Source organism: Pundamilia nyererei, unplaced genomic scaffold (genome assembly GCF_000239375.1).
Source record: "Pundamilia nyererei isolate P.nyererei 1_Seehausen unplaced genomic scaffold, PunNye1.0 scaffold00028, whole genome shotgun sequence".
NCBI lineage: Eukaryota > Metazoa > Chordata > Actinopteri > Cichliformes > Cichlidae > Pundamilia > Pundamilia nyererei.
Window position 1 is genome coordinate 2,451,606 of NW_005187429.1, and position 17,774 is coordinate 2,469,379.

At 37.9% G+C, this 17,774-nt stretch overlaps 1 protein-coding gene across 1 annotated transcript in view; it reads right to left on the minus strand.

The window, feature by feature from the left end:
* The window catches only part of necab1 (N-terminal EF-hand calcium binding protein 1), a 38,031-nt gene extending 22,659 nt beyond the window's left edge, over window positions 1–15,372 (minus strand). The window contains exons 1-5 of the mRNA XM_005728427.1: window positions 15,212–15,372; window positions 12,173–12,197; window positions 8,842–8,950; window positions 4,146–4,171; window positions 3,846–3,943 (exon numbers count right to left, since the gene is read on the minus strand). Coding sequence (XP_005728484.1) covers window positions 3,846–3,943; window positions 4,146–4,171; window positions 8,842–8,950; window positions 12,173–12,197; window positions 15,212–15,301 — 348 coding nt within the window. The 5' untranslated portion in view covers window positions 15,302–15,372. The remainder of the gene's footprint in view (window positions 1–3,845; window positions 3,944–4,145; window positions 4,172–8,841; window positions 8,951–12,172; window positions 12,198–15,211) is intronic.
* Window positions 15,373–17,774: the final 2,402 nt, after the last annotated feature.

Genomic DNA, 17,774 nt, shown 5'->3' on the forward strand with positions numbered 1-17,774 from the left:
TGGAATTTAATTTGGAAGTTATTGCACATTCTGTCCAATTTGTGCAGAATAATTTGTCTTCATTTAGGCTCAAATATCCAGTGTGAGTGTTTTCTAGGGGGAGCACTAGAGATTTTCTGAGAGATTTGCAAGGTGAATAGCATCAGTAGAAAATGATAAATCCTTAGCATACACACTGCCTGGTTCTCCCCTCCGCCACCGCCCGCCGATGTCTCATTTCCGGCTCTCAGTTATCCTCTTGGAGAACAGAAAAATGATTTGAGGTGCGATTTGATTTTCACACCTCAGCTTAAACGTGTTGAGACCCTTGAATGATTGCAAAAGGGGTTGCAGAGCTATGTGTATTTTTCTCTGCAGAAATGGTGAAATTTCAAGCAGGTGTACTTCACAGCTATGCTACTTCATGTCTAACCTTTTTTCCCACAACGCCTTTTTGTCTTATGAGCTTCTACTACTTTTTTGCACCTCATATTTTCTTAATAAATCTGTTTTGATCCAATTTTTTCTATAAAATCTACCTTTACTGCTGTTTTTTCCCCAACACACTCTATAAACCAAAGCCTTATCTGAGATTGGCCATCATTTATCTTTGACACTACAACTTTTACATGTATAAGTTGGATGTCATCATTTGTTACCTCTTTCTGTGCCAGTAAAAAAAAAAAAATACAACTGACAAATTAATGGTTTGACTCCCACACAATGGCCACGATGAGATGTGTCTGCTTCACTGAAGATCTGAGGGGCGATTTGAGCTTCACAGCATGTGCTGTGTGCACCAGCTGAGATACTACAAAGAAGACGAGAGAGTGCGACAAAGAAATAGAAGCTCTCCCTCCAGATCTAATAAGCCACCTCTCTTCCTTCTGCTCACATCCTTTTCCCATTTCTCTTTGTCATTTCTCCTTTCACCCTGCCATTTTTCTTCGTGTCTGATCATTCCTGTCTTTTTGACTTTATGTCTCATGCCACTCTCATCTTCCTTCCTCTCGTCTCTGATAATGCAAAGGGCATTCTGCTTCAGACAGTAAGATCAAGAGGACGTAATACATAAAGATCAAAAGCCATATTTGTTTGGTAACGCAGCCACAATCCATTCAATTTGTCATCTGTGCTGGCTGCAAGTCCAAAAAGAATTATAACATGTTTTGTTCTGGGGGGTTCATTAGTAGTATGCATGAGCCATGGCTTGTCCTTTTTGGCTCTGTAATGGAAATGTGACTAATGGGAGATCTGAGAACGCCAGCTGGGCGTCCTCCCAGGAGCATGCTGATTTTCAGCATGTAGCTTTGGACACATTCTGGGAAAATCAAACATGCCTTCCTATTGTCTGTACATCTTCTAAATTTAATCAAAAGTTTCCTGTGTTACTCCAATTGACACAACTTATCTCAAATGTCACATCCACTGAGTCTTAACTCACTCACTGTGAAAAAAACACACACATATTATTGTCAAAGGAATATGGATCCTTTTATTACGATGACCTGGATGACTGAGAACCTTCACAGACACACACATATTATTGTGATGTCTGATATCTAGCAAAAAAAAATGTATAAAGGAAATTATCATTAGATACATTTATTTTATTGTGAAATAAAATTAAAAATTAGTGGCCTTTGCCAGTACTGTGAATGCAGCTTACAGCCATTTGCCAAGATAAAGCTCTATTTTAACATGCAGGTATAAATAGTTCTAATTTATTATATCTAATTTTTGTTGTTGCCACCATGTCTGCATGCCTAAGCGCACTGAGTTGGACTGACTGATTCTCATATAGTGCTTTCCTCCATTCACACACTTTCTTCTATGATTTTCAGTGTTTCCAAGCTAACGTTCACACACATTGATATTCTAATGGATGCATCGGGTTAGTATCTTGCTCAAGGATACTTGGCATGCAGACTGTGATTGAACCACTAACCCTCCAATCTAATCTGCCAATCAGTAGACCACCTGCTCTAATTCCTGGGCTACAGCCACTTGTCAGGGTCCTTGGTTTTTTCGACCCAGTGTTTTGAGTTTCCTGTGTTTTTGTCATTTTGAATTATGTATTAAGTCCTCAGTGTCAGTCTTTAGTTATTCTATAGGGTAATGTTCCTTGTATACCTTATTTAGAAATTTCCCCTCTGTGTAGCGGACCCATGCGTCTCCCTCTGTGTGTCTAAGGCTACGTTCACACTGCAGGTGCATCCAATCCGACTTTTTTGATCCTATGCGACCCATATCCGATCATGGTATGACGGTGTGAACGGCACAAATCCGATATTTTCAAATCTGATCTGGGTCACTTTCTTATGTGGTACTGAATCTGATACATATCTGATGTTTTAGAAAGCGACTGCTGTTTGAATGGTCATGTCGCATTAAATCTGTCTTTTACGTCACTGACACAAGACAGACGCCAATTATCAGCGCCGGAGAAGACATCGCAAACGCTTTCTGGCCATCCAGTGAAACTGTTGGGAAGACAACGTTGGAGGAACATGAACATTTTATTTGTACTGTATAATCTGCAGATTCTGACAGAAATCTGCAACTATCCTTTGAAGCACCGCTCCTCTCTAAAACAGCAATAAGGATAATTATTAGGCCATATGTAAATAACAAAATAACTTTATAACTTAAAGCAAAATTTGGAAACGTAAAGTCCAAAACAAGTCTTGATATTAACGGCCATCAGTCAAACAATACCGTTTGGTCTGGGTCTAAACAGAGCGCGTTGTGTGTGACGTCTTCTTTTGTGCATGCGGGCCGCTTTGAGGGTTCACACTAGAGCACGTTTGCTGTCACATTTTATTTGTAGTGTGAACAAGCAGACAAAAAAATAAAAAAAAATCGATCAAAAAATCGGAATTAACCATTAAGACCTGCAGTGTGAACGTAGTGGATATAGTGATGTGAGTATTGTGCTTTGTTCCCACTCCTTGTGTTCTGTTTCCTCATCCCGTCATGTGCTCCTCCATGTTTTTTCTCCCTCCAGGCTATTTCTGTGTACTTCCTGTTTTACTTTGAAGGTCTGTGTCTCATGTAAGTGTATTCTGCTTTGCTTCCTTGTCTTGTCGGTTCTGATTTCTCCCAGCTGTGTTTCCCTCCTGTCTCCTGTTTCCTGATTGTCCCTGTGAATATACAAGCCCTGTGTTTTCTCCTGCTGGTTGCTGGTTCGTCTGTGATGTCTCCCTGTGTTCATCTGCATGTTATCCTGTGAGTTTTAGATTCAGCTCTGTGCGTTTAGGTTTTCCCTGTTTAATTATTTCTTAGTCCCTGTCCTCACCGTCTCCATTTAAATAAACTCACTCCTCATACCAACCTCTGACTGCACTGGGGTCCTCACTTTACCTCCACACGACCTGCCTCGTCAGCCGTGACGCCACCTATGTGATTGGCTGATTAGATATTGAGTTGGACACGTGTAATACAATTGCTGATGACTATACAGACACACACACACACACACACACACACACGCATATTTGGCAAGATTGTTACACCAAAGAAACAGTTGACAAACACAAATTTTCTTACTTTTTTATGCTACGTTTATAATAATAAAGGTGCATTTAAAATATCTGTTATGTCAGTAGCTTCATCAAGACGACCTCCCTGATAGAAAGAGCACAAAAAACAGTCTAATGCCTTAACTTATTTTGTTTTAATAAGAACTGGAATTTGCATAAAATCTGAAATGCAGAAATCATTGTGAAAAAGAAAAACACACTTTCAAGAGAATTTCAAAAACATCAATGCCCAAAAGATATGTGAATATTAACACAGGAAACATCATTACTATTCACATGTCGGTTGTATGTTCCCCCTGATTACATTCATTTATAGCATCTTACCTTCTTTGTTTTGTCCATCGCCTTCAGGATGGACATGTTCAGGTCTTCTAAGGCAGCAAGAACGTTCTCGTATTCACCGAGGTGCTGGGAGAAGTACTCTTCGAAGCAGAAAAACCAAACCAAAAAACATTTTGTGAGTCAGACAACTGGGACAGGGCTGTAGGTGTTTTGTTGAAGAAGCACTGGTGTGACACCTCACTCGCACTGCCTTAGGGGTTTGGTCTGGGAGCATGTGACCATGTCTAACAACTTACTTTCCTATCTTTACTTTTCTGTCTGCATTTAAAAGACTCAACTTACCACAGAGTTCATCCGTGTCCAAGTTGCTGTAAAAGAAGAAAATGACAGGTATTTAAATTAAAAACAGACGTCTCCAGGGACAGAGGTACATTTTTCCTGCAAAGATCTCTTTGACACAGTCTTCGCTTTGATGAATCAATGTGATGACAGATAGAACTGAGTAAAATATGCGATGAGTAACAGAATAATTTTGGTGTTTTGGCCTCCAGAGGCATGAGTGAGAGACAAATTGGCCAAATGGGGAGTTTCAGAAATGTTGGCCGTTTCTAATAAATGTTCATGCATGGATGCTTTTCTGGGTGGTCTGAGTATTTTTGTTCCTGAAAGAGAGAGCCCAAAAGAGAAAAGAAGTGGAACAAAGGAGAGGTGACGAAGTGAAGAGAATATTAGGCACTGTATCAGCACTACAACTATCTTCAGACGACACAAAAAACACATCTTATTTCTTGCTCTAGTCATTGATACCAGGGGATTTCACTCGTTTAAACCGCATTTCATGCAAGCCGTGGCTGCTGTTTGCAAGAGGAGAGTGCTGCAATCAATGATCCAAACAGGAGAAAACGGAGAGAGGAGCCAGAAGTCAGACAACTAAGTAACGCACCATTAGCCTCTCTCCTGTTTTGCTTGAAGCCTGGTTGCTCTGACACTGAAGGTACATTACCATTGCTCTGAAGATTTGTTACCTTTATAAATAAATAAAGCAACCTTGAAATACTGTAAATACAGTTAATTCCATATCAATAATCTGTCATCCATACATGCAGCATGCTGTGTGTGCCTGTTTAAATCCACTGTATTGAATAATGTCAGTGTTCGACATGGACCTGAGCAGGTTTAACAGCCTGTCAGGGAGACCTTACAATCTGGTTACTCGTTCTTTAATCAATATAGGATTCAACCAGAGACTTCCAATTGACTTCCTTACAACTTTGTCATCTGCCTCCTCCTGTGTTCATTTCACAGGTGGAGGCACACATTAACACGGAGTCTGGTAAAGATAATAGGAAACTGGACTCCACTGTATGTCAACAGTATGCATTTTTCTTTTTTTGTTGTTGATATTTTCTTGAATACATATCTGATACAATCTATATAATAAAACTAAATATCATTAATTGAGTTCTGCTGAGCTCTGCTTAGGAATAAAGGGACATTTTAGGTCTCTATTCTCATTACAAATATCACATCAAATCTACACATACACACTGAAAGGTTGTTGGTTGGTTCAATTCCAGCTATAGCCACAAATCATCTTTAATACTGAGTCAGGAAGAGATCTGGTGTAAAAATGTGTTTGTGAAATAATTATTATCACTTTAAAATATTAAGGAAGTAGACAGACGTTTAGATGGTGATGACTGTAGGAGCAAGTGGTGACAAAGCCAGATAATTTCTTCTTGCTTTTCAAATGGCCAAATAATTTCTTTTCTTTTTGTTAAGTCACCCCTATCATTGGCTTATCTTGTTGAAGCCATGTAAAAGTATACGATGAGGACTTAGGCACTAATGACCTCTTAACTAATTACACCTTGCTGTTGCTGCAGATCAGAAGATGCATACACTTTGGGTATAAAGGGATGAACATGGTCAGCAACAATAATCAGGTAGGCTGTGGTGGTTAAATGATGCTCAGCTGGTGCTTAGGAGGCTGAAATGTACCAAGAAAATATCCCTAACAACATTAAACCACTACCTTCTGCTTGAACTGCTGATACAAGGCAGAACTGATATATGCTTTCATGTTTTTTATCAACATGCCTAAAAAGTTGCTGTCATGTGATTGGTTGTGTGTATATAATAAATTTAGTTAGTAACTATATTCTGATTTTAAGAAATCTGGTTTTGTTTCTGAAGTTATCCTTTTAAAAATGTTTATAAAAATCAATTAAACTTCAGTTTTGATGCCTCTGTGCTCAGTCTGCAAAAAACTTTTCTGAAAAAACTGAAATTCAGTTGTTAGTAAGTTTAACTTTAGCTCTGTGAGTGGATGCACAACCCTTCAAAAGGCTCTATAACTGGTTAGGTGAGGAGACCAGACTTACTGATCGCTGTGGCCTCCCCAGAGCTTGTTTTTTCTTTTGTCCACTTGCAGTTTAGGTGAGTTTGGACACCAAAACATTGAAACTGTTTAACATATTGATTTAAATGTAAATTTTCCAAGGTGATCGTTGTGTGATGTAATGCCGAGTGCAAATCCTGCATTCTTATAATTGTTGTGATGATGTGATGAGCTGCAGCAGCTATTTATTTAGAGAGAGAATCAACCTGTATCAAACCACTTGAGTCAGAGTGTTTAATTTTCTGGTTGTTTAATTACACCAATGAAGTACGTAACATGATTGACACACCACTGTGTGGAGTGAACAGAGATATTTTAATAAGCTTCCTGATAAGTGTACTCATTAAGCAGTGTTAATAGAATTAGCACTGTTTGCTTCGGGTGATATAGACAACAACAACCATCCTGTGACTATTACTCTATCAACAGACACTAGGGCCCAGTGTGTAAACTACAAGCCCAACAACATACAGAACAAGTTCCTTTACATCCTTGTGTAGTTTTAAGCCAGCTCTTTGTTTATAACAGCTGGCTGAATGCTCAACAGCTGCTTGCTTTAAAGCTTACAAAAGTCTCTTTCTAGTGTTTTTAGACCACTGATGCAGAACCTGCATCTGATTAATGTGAGGCACACCAAAGAAAACTTAACTAATAGCTTACACAGAATGAAGTTTCTCCAAGCACTTTTTGAAGAACTATTTTCAACCTGATTCAGACTGCAGATCTTTATTAGTACACATAATCATCATTATTTTTCAATGTCTAACGTCAAACTGAGGGCCAGGTGAGGTGGTTTATTCAAAGTGGTAATTCATCATAAAAAATACTGAGTGCTCTCGAGTCTTTGACATCTCTATTAGAAAATGTATTTCTATTGAAATAAATCACTATAACCACTTCTTCTGTTGTGAATAGCTTTAGTTTAGTTTCATAAAACCAAATGTCCAGCAGTGTTGATTCAATGCACAACAGAGTCAGTGGCTAAAGTGCTAAAAGTGGCGCTCTGTGTGAAACCGCTAACGCTAACCATAAATTCTCCATTTCTTTGGCAGGTAATGAAGTGTAAACCAAATAATAATGTGTTATTATATACTGGTTGTACACGGTGATAGACGATACAGTTACTCTATATTATACTTTGTATATTTATGACAGCACTTGTTAGCTTGTTTGTGCACATGCTAATTGAAGCGTGGCACAGAAGCTAGCATGGCTTTACACTTTTATTTCTCTTCTGTTATGACTATCTAAACATTAGATCAATAACAGATGCTTTTACTAACCTAACCATGTTCTACATCACTCTAAAATAACACACATATATTTAGTTCTACTTGTTTCCTTTATATAAAACTTTGATCGGGGACTTTAGGGTTAAGGATGCCAGTGTTATATAGCTGGAAGACAGAGATTAGAAATACTTACATACTAATCTAAGCTTTGTCAAAATGGCACTAAAAGGTTTGTTCACCTGCTAAATGCCTCTCAGACAGAAACAGTGCTTCAGTGCTGCACTGCTATTATATAACTGAAACTAGCAGCTATTTCTAAATATCTTGTGGCTCAGCGGGTCATTTGCTCACAAATGCCTTCAGTGTAATCACAGAGGAGTGACTGTATAAGTATTATCTGTATCCTGATTGATGCAGGAGCTGGTTCACATTATAATGTCTGCAGGGAGCATAAGTAATGTGGTTTCTCATGTGTGTGATTTAAAAGAATTGGTGTGAACTAAAAAGCAGAAAAATCAGTGCAAATCGGTCGACAGTAAAGTGTCAGTGTGTCTTTGGCTTCCTCTCACCGTTAGGTGTTTGGGACATTGTGAATATAAAGGGAACATTGCACATCAGTGCCTGATTTTTAAAAGTAGATGATCTGTATTTACTGTGCTTCCACCTCCAGCTGAGTCTTGCAGAACAAAGCTGCAGGTCAGGAGGAAAAGAGGAAGACCACAGAGAAAGTTCACAGGTGTAGTGAGGGAGGACTTTGGGATCATCATTAACGATGATAGGCCTCATTGTGATGCGTTGACGGTTTCCCTGATTGAAAGGTGACTTATAATACACAAGAATTTGGAAACCATGTTAGACAAGCCTGATATTTGAGAGTAATAATAATAATAATAATAATAATAATAATAATAATAATGGATTGCATTTATAAAGCACTTTTCGAGACCCTCAAAGCGCTTTACAATTCCACTATTCATTCACTCTCACATTCACACACTGGTACACACTGACATGGTGTACAAGAAAAGCATGCAGAAGCTCACTTTATTTCTCTACTTGTGGCAGTCTCTCAGGGTGAAACAAAAATCTGTACAGGTATTACAATAAAAAAAAAAACTCTTTTTGAAAGCAGTAACTAAATTCAAAATTACCTCTCAAAGCCTCAGTGGGAAAGCTCCAAACAAATTTTACCAGCCATTTCATTTATATTGTTGTATTATTTTAGTTAGTTCACAAAATAATTTGAGGAAGTAAATCTCTTCTTACTTTTAAAAAGATGAATGTTATTAAAAAGGAAAACACAACAATATCGTTCAGAATTTTGAAACCGATTACTCTCGCCCCTTACCTCTCCTGAATGGAATCTGAATGGAATAAACTGGTAAGAAGGTAAAGCGAGTCTTACTCTGTGTTATGGGTATCGATCGTGTGAAAGAGCTCCTTCAGTTCCTCAGCTGTCAGGACTCCGTCAGAGAAGTAGGATTTGAATTCATCAAAGGACAGCTTTCCATCATCTGGGGGTAAAGAACAAATCTTCTCAGGATGGCTTCTTTCTCAACACTTTAAAACATCGTGGATTTGGTTTGTGTTTGCAAGACATCAGACTATAAGAAAATGTGTCCAAACAAATGTAAAAGTGAAACTGGCGGATCATTTTGTTATAAAACTGATAAGATGACATTGATAAAGAATATTTGTCTTGAGCTGGTTTGACCTGAGGTGTCTTTAGATGTTAAAAATTATACCAGTAAAACATTGCATCAAGTTTAAACATCAGATTCTCTTTCACATCAAACAAGGAGTAATATAACATAACAAAATAAACCAGCAAAGGTACATTGATCTTGTTTTTATTATCCCTCTCTCCATATATAAAGCAGGTCATCACCATTTGTTCCACTAGACTAACATTATATCAAACAGTCAGTCATTTTTTATGATTTGAGGCGCTGCAATTATGAACAGAATAAAAGTAGTATGAAATATTCATGAGCTGAAAATAAACAGAATTTCAAAACAGAGCGCTCCAAACTGAACGCCCTCCAGCGAAAACAAAGACCAACGACATCTCGTTTTTCACGCAGCTCTGGCTCCAGTGGTTTCTTCCTGTTTTTGTGACACAGTGTGGCCCATCTTCAAATTGTCACTGCTGACCTGATCTGGAGGAAATGTGTAGCATGTTTCTATAGCTGCTGTAAGGGAACACAATCACATGCCCAAAAATAGAGCCTACAGTGAGTCACTGTCAGTGCATTCAGAAATACGCTCGGAGCAGGTTTGGCATGTGCTGCTCCTTGTGCAACAATAAAAACAAACGTGGGATGACTTCTATTGCTGCATGACAAGGCTTCAAATCATACACGGCGTGGGATGGATATTTAGTAGATGATGGAGCATGTCATGCCATGTGAAAAATACTGATTTGCTATTTTTGGTCATTTCTGCTAAATTCAACTGGACTGCATTTATGTTGTTTACACTACAAGCTGCAGTCACACATTCATGCAGACTTTTAATGGGTAGATGTAACAAATATACTAATGACATGAGGGGCAAATGGGTCAGCAACTTGTCCAAGAACACTTCTACATGCTACCTGTAGGAGTTGGGGATCAAACCATCAACCTCCTGCTACAAACTGAGGCCCCAAATTAAAAATATATGCAAGAAAGACAACTAAATATAGAGGTCTGTTAATTTGTCGGTATGTTATATGACTTATAGGAAAATTGATTCTACTATTTTCCTTTTTAACACTGTAAAACAAACAGCTGTTTCCAGAAAGGGGTGCTAATGTTTACTTGTTTATTGCAAAGTACACCCGCCAGGTTATCGCTGATGGACGTTATAGGATGGACATAGCGGCAGTTTTTCGTAACGTCCCCTTCTGAACCCTCGACATGAACATTTTGGCCATTTCCAGCTTGTTTCTATGAAACTGTCAAACAGGGTGAATCTCAGACATCGTGGCTACTGCACGCATGAGTCCACAGTCCCTGGGAAACATCAGTTGCTAGAAAAAATGTGTATTGCCCGACCAACGGGCAATTGGCTGCAGGTAGTCACTGGGTGAAAGTGGTTACAAAGAGGTATACAGTATTGTATCAAAAACAGTGGGATTTGTTTGGGCGCTTGCAGGTTGTCATGGTTATGTGCAGTCTGCAATGCAACTCGCCGAGCAGTCGTGAAACTTGAAAAAGAGTGACCCAAACCAGAAACCGAGACTACTCGCCTTCAACATAAAAGCTGCACCTTTTGAAACGTGTTGGTTGCATCAATTAAGAGCAGCTTTTAATTTGAAAAGCAAACGTAATAATTTGCACAAAGTATCACGACTGCTTTCTAACTCCTGACAGATTTCAGCAGGGGTCATGACTTTTTGTGCTTTTTTGCACCTTCCTTTCTTCGTATGATCAACACATTTTCTCTCTATCATTTCTTCTATTTACACATAACTTAATTCATGGACATTTATGGTGTGATTTCTTTGCATGTATGGATTGGATGGGTTGTAACCAACATCTGGTAAGAATTTCCTTATAAACTGATCTATTTTTTTCTTATATTTATTGTTTTGTGGAAATTAATGAATGGTTTGGTCACACTTTTCACAGTATTTTCACAACAAATAGTTTGCAAGTGTTTTCAGACAAGTCAGGATCTTCCATGAGTGACTGAGGTCTAAGGTTGGCGCTTGTCAGTCACAAGATAACCACAACTTAAAGCATCATCTAACCAAATTGCTAATTTTCCTACTCCCCTGGCTAAATGTTAAATTGAAATGGTAAACTGTGATTTAGCATTATACTCTAATGAACAGCACAAAACCACAGAAGATGTAATGTAATGAGGCGGTGAATAGACTCTAAACTAGCAAATGTGTTTAAAAAGCAATCAGAAAAGTGAGCTAAAAAAAATAAAGCCGCCCCCTGCAGGTCATTAGAGTAAATGCAGATTTGAGGCACTTTGACGTTTGTCCTCATTGTTCAGACCCAGAGGCTACTTCCATCTTTTACCGGTATATACAATCTATGTTTATAATACACTTCAGTAAAAGTCAGAACATCAAAGTCATTTCTTACAAAAACATTATTTAAATTAAAAAACTTTAATTCTTTCCAGAATTAAATGAAAGAAATTTAGATCTTGTTTTATTTATTTCAAAGCATATTTATTATCTCAGCAAACAAAGACTTGCTTGAATTGTGTGGGGTCAAAACAGTTTTTAAATGAAAAGTAAACAGTGAAGCAGCTTAAAGAAGCTAAGATGGAGGATTTATGTGCATCCTATATTACACTTGCATGTGTAACAAAAAGAGATTTATTTATTATTTTAGTGCTTTTTGGATTCCCTGCCTTTGTTGTCTGCTCTTCTCTGATCAATAAGAACATAAAAGATGTATTTTTGTATGTTTATCCTGCATTAGAGAGTGGAGGTGAAACAACAACATAATTTGCCACCTGATAGGGCACCTCTGAGTCATTTTGTGTGGACCACTATCATAAAAGTGTTCACAAATGTCAGTGTTTTTCTTTGTAAATGCTCTGAAACAAAACCTCAGTGGGCATGGTCAGTTTCCTGTTTCCATGGAAACTGACAGAGTATCAGCAGAGAGTCATGATCGGAATTTCATTGAGAAAGTAATCTGTGAAAGAAAGGTTGAAGTGACGCTCAACACAGAAGAGAGTGGTGTTGGTGTGTGAATCTGAAACGAGCCAGATGGTGAAATACTCACCGTTTTTATCGGCCCTCCGTAAGATCTGTAATTAGGAAATGAAGAAAAACAACAACAGGATATTAAAGCAGGTTCCACACCACCAGAGTTAAAGTAAGTAAGTGTGTGAGTGCGAGGATCATCGATCACTCTGCCGAAAGCAGTGCGTCATTAAATTATTGATAGTGCTGTCCCAGAGTCCAGAGGAGATGAAAGGCGGAGTGGCAATGACCACAAGGCTTGAGCCACCATCCTCAAAATAGCACATCCTACTTTTACTTACCATGAAGAAGACTCTGCACAGGCGGCTTTGGAGGATAAATCTATATCTACATGATGTCTGTTTTAAATTCATTCATTTATTTGTGGGATTTCCAGACTAAGAGGATTCTAGCCCAAAGCTGCACACAGGTTAAAAAAAAAAAGAAAAAGAAAACTACTATAAAATATCCACCCACCATCTTCAAGCTCCTGGCAGTCAATTCTGTCCTCTGATTTACTTTTTTTTCCAGTTTTTTTTTAATCTGCTGTACAAATACTGCTTCTCTGTCTTCATCTCTTAGTTAAATTCAGTTCCTCTACAAAGCGACAAAGCAGAAAAAATTGTTTTGTTTCATTATTATTTCAAATATGTAATCAACCATTCACTTGGCAGGAACCATCACAACCATGTTAGAAAGTGGTCCAAAAAAGAGAAAGAAAATATCCAGTGAGTGGCTGTTCTCTGGATGAAAATTCCAGAATGAACAGACTGCTTTGAGCTGATAGGAAGGCAAGAGTAACAAGAGTAACCACTCGTTGGAACAAAGATATCCATAAGAGCATCTCTAAATGCCCTACATGTTGAATTCTGAAGTAGATGTGCTACAGGAGCAGAAGACCACACTAGCTGCTACTTTTGTCAGCTAAGAACAGGAAACTGAGGCTACATGTCACACTGACTCACCAAAACTGGACAACAGAAGACTAGAAAAAAAAAACAACATTATCTGGTCTAATTAGTTTCAATTTCTGCTGCTACACTCAGAATTTGTCATAAACAACATGGAAGCATGGATCCATCCTTGTATCAGTGATTCAGGCTGCTGGTGATGTAATGCGTTGGAAAATATATTCTTGGCACAGTTTGGATCCATTAGTACTGACTGAGCATCATTCTAAGGCCACAGCTTACCTGAGTTGCTCATCTTTATAACCACAGTGTCCTCATGTTCTCACAGCTGCTTCCAGCAGGATCACATATCATCTCGCTAAGTTTAAAATCATCTCAAAATGCTTTCTTGAGCTCAACAATGAGCTCCCTGTACTCAAACTAGTACTAAGCTTCATGGTGTACCTAAATAAAGTGTCTGGTGAGTGTACATAAATTAGAAAAGACTACCAAAAAAGACATCACTTTGTATTATAAGAAACTAGAATAGGGTATTTTTAAGTCATGGTATTTTAATTACATATAATTAAGTTTTTATCAATTAAGTATAAAAATAATATAGATATTAATAAATGCTCAAAATAAGCACCTGCTCCTGATGTAATTGTGTCTGCTCTCTAAAGCTGTTGTGTCTGTTCTTTATCACCCCGTGAACGCATTGTCACAATCTTAATAGCACAGGCTTAAATAATATTTAGAGTAATCTTGATGACTACTCCTGCCGTTTCTGCTTTTACCCCTGTAATTAAACTCAAGTCCGGGTCTCATCTCATTTCATACCTCAGCTCACCCAAATGAATCTTTCATATGCTATTAATAAAATAAATCTCACACCGCAACAACGGCAGCAGAATAAAAATGCAAACATCTGAGATAATGTCAGTGATTGGGTTGAAGATATGTGTATTAATGAGGCACACCGAGGTTGAAACTCAGAAGAAACAAAAGATACCCAAGAAGCAACAATTTGTGACCAGCTCTCCCCTAAAAACAAGAAATGGTTTGATTCCCTGTAATCCAGTTGGAGAAGACAGATAATGAGTTTGACATTGGCTGGATAGATAGAGGTCTCTGCCTTTAATAACTCTGGTTAAATGCTAAATGTACTACAAAGCACTTTTCTCCTCTTACCGAGCACTCAAAACACTTCACTTGGTTCATTTGCTTTCCTTCTGTGCCTTCCCGAAAATACTGATGGCAGCCAACAGGTTTATGATTAAGATATCACAAATGAATGAAAGCATGGAGGGAAATTGAATCAGTAGGTGGATAAGAGGCAGAAGGCCGTCTGATTAAGAGCAGGGGTAAAGCTGCTAAGACACAAACACTTGGAGAAGGGTCATTAGATCAGGATGAGAGTTTAAGATGTGTGAGGAATCAATCCTAGGCTTATTTTATTGTCCACACTTACTCCCTCTGCACTTGCCTCCATCCCTAACAAAAACAGGACCCAAACAGAAGACCCGCTTAAGGAAAAATCACCAGCATGTCTACAACTACCACCTATGGCTTGGTTTGTTTGTTTTTCTTTGCACAGATTTGCAGTGAAAATTAGGAAATTAAGTGAATGATGTTCATAATTTAATTGAATATGTACCCCCACCCCCTGCACAATACTCAAACAAAACCTACATCCATGTTTGCATGATCATTTCCCCCACAAAAAAATACAGGTTTATCTTTTCAAATTAGAAATATGTTAATGTTAATTAGATTTTTCATATTTAAGCTGGATTTGTGAACAAACATATCAACAAAACGGGGCAGATTTCTACTAATTAATTATTTTACTGTGTTTGATTTTAAGGCTGAGGAGAAGCGAAAGGAGTAAGCTTTGAAATCCTTCTACCAAATAGATAAAGTACATGTGAGTTGTATGAAATAATTACTAGAAAGAAAGCCCTCTGTACACGTCATACATTAGAGGAATCCATATTAAATCAAGTGAGCCACAATCAACACTAATAGGTCTTCTTTATTTCTAATAAATTGAAATCTGTAAACTGTAATGCATTTTGTAAGGATCACATAATCCTGGTATATATATTTTTCTACAGTTATGTTTTAACAGTGTTGATTTTTAAGTGTAATTTTGGTCTTAATAAGGATAAAAAACACATGATACTTACATCAATGAAAATGGACATTCCCTTTTTGAGCTCTATTTGAGCGCTGGGCTCCTCGGACACCGGCTGAACCTCTTCTGAACAATCCATCATCCACAGTGTAGCTTCACTTGTGATCTGCAGAGGAATGTGTGTCCGCTTGAACCTCTTATTCTCTGACTCCGACAAGACACGCGAAGTAACGCACAGGTTCCGGGCTGGAGTGCCACAATTAAACGTTTACTTTTAAAAGCCGAAAATAAGAGTTAATGCGATCCTTACAGTGCACGTAACGAAGCCCAAATATAACTGCCCTGCAGTCAGCTTTGAGACTGCTTTTTCCTCCCCGTTAGGCAGCGATGTGCAGCTATATGCTTTTATTTTGACAGCTAAATCAACAGCCTGCCATATACTGACTGTCTGTGTTGATGCCGCCTCAGTTGATGCGAAGTATTCGTGTTTTTCACACTGTGATGCACAGGCTTTAAAATATATAAATAAATACATAGAAACTTCACCTGAGACACTCTGACAACATCGCTGCATTCAGCCAAATGAGCAGCACTAATAGCTTACTCCAACAGAAGGCTGTTACATAAATGTGAACTTTTTGTAAAAGCTACAAAGGCCACATAAAAGGTCGGCTTATGATGTCCTCTCTAGACAGATCCCCCTCCCCCCAGGTAGTTGAATGCTTGAAAACGGTGGTCTCACTTCAACACACAAAAATGGCCAGTCTCTCAAGGACTGACATTTCTGTGTTTTCGCTGCAGTATATGCTCTCTTTTAATCTGACCATAATGAAAATGTATACAACTAAAAAACAAACAAATTAAAAAACAACAACTCATTAAGAATGATTTCTATTGTAGCTTTGCATTAGCAAAAGAAGAAGAAGAAGAGGAATATTGAACTATAACAAGGATATGTATGTTATAATCTGCCACATGTATCGCTCATGCTAAACTTGTATTGAGTTGAAATGGCTGTAAAACTGTGTAACACTTCCATCTAGTGGGGTGCTGTGATAGCACAAAAATACAGATCAACAAAACCAAAAATTACATTGATGGAAAAAAAAAAGAAAAAACATATAATTTAATTAATAGTCCAGGGTTTATGTGAGATAATACTCAGATAGGAGGGGTTAGTCTGTTTTTAAAGGACTACCACCTCAAGGCTTACAGCTCCACAGCCGAGAAAGCGGTGTTAGATGCACCAATGAACTTATTGTCTGCTTCACTCCCCTCGTTATGAATTTATGCTGAGCACACCAAGCAGGGTGATTCCCCTCAGGCTATAATATTATACTGCATGCTCTCAGAAATACAGGAGAATAAGTGAAAGTGCTCTTACTCTGCCACATATCACAGTAGTGTGCCGCCTGAAATTATGAACCAGATTTTTATAAACGTGAAATTATGTCCATAAAAATAATCTGCAGTGTATTTTTATGCTAACTATATTTACTGCAGTACTATTGTTCAGTTACAGATTAGTGGTACATGTACTGCATTTAGGTCTGCTTCTTCATCACCTCATTGCATGATGGATATTTATTTTTGATTCCTTCTTTGAAAGCTATTTTGAATGAACATGGTAAGAAAATTAAGCTTAATTCATCTTGTTGTGAATGAAGACTGATTGGAGACAACCTATACTTTTGCCAGCTGAATTTAAGAGCATGTTATTTTAGGTGATCAAGAGGAAACGTATAATTTTTATAGTAGAATAAAACTGAATTGAGAACCTTTTTTGTAGGATTATATGCCAATGAGCAAACATATGTGTAGATCAGAGGTGTCAAACATAAAGCCCAGGGTCCAGAATTGGCCTGGCAAAGACTCCAATCTGGCCCACTGAAAGGTGTGAAGGAATGCATAGATTTAAACTTTAATCTGTATTTTGATAAGTTTTTCACAAGTTCATAGAAACCTCTCCTATTGCCATTCATACTATACCAAAGTAAAGTAATAGATAATTAAATGACATAAAAGTTCCTGTTTTTAGTGCCTACTTACTTATACTACTAATAATGATATCACTACTGGAATGTTTATGTAGGCAATGAGGTACCAAAAACCTTTCTGTCATTTTCTACATTAATAATGTAGAAAAACTGAGAAATACTGTTGAAATTTCACTTCCCCCCTTTTTTACGCTTCTCGGGGATTAAATGTGCAGTTACATGCGTTTACACTGACAGAAAGGGACGTTACACTGGTCTGGCCCACTGAAGGCCACAATATTAAATGAGTTTGACATCCCTGGTATAGGTAATATCTGTTCTGCACATTGAGACACACACACACACACACACACACACACACACACACACACACACACACACACACACACACACACACACACACACACACACTAAAATAAGTCTCAGAAAGCATGTAACAACAACAACAATAAATTGCTCTCATGAATTTATATGAATCTCATGCGTGTGTGTGTATGTGTTTGTGTGTTTTAATTTGCTTCAGTTGTTTATCGGTTACATTTATTTAAATTTCATAAACCATCAAAATGACGTGTGTTCAAAATGAAATCCAGGCCATCTTTAAACGACTTTTAATTC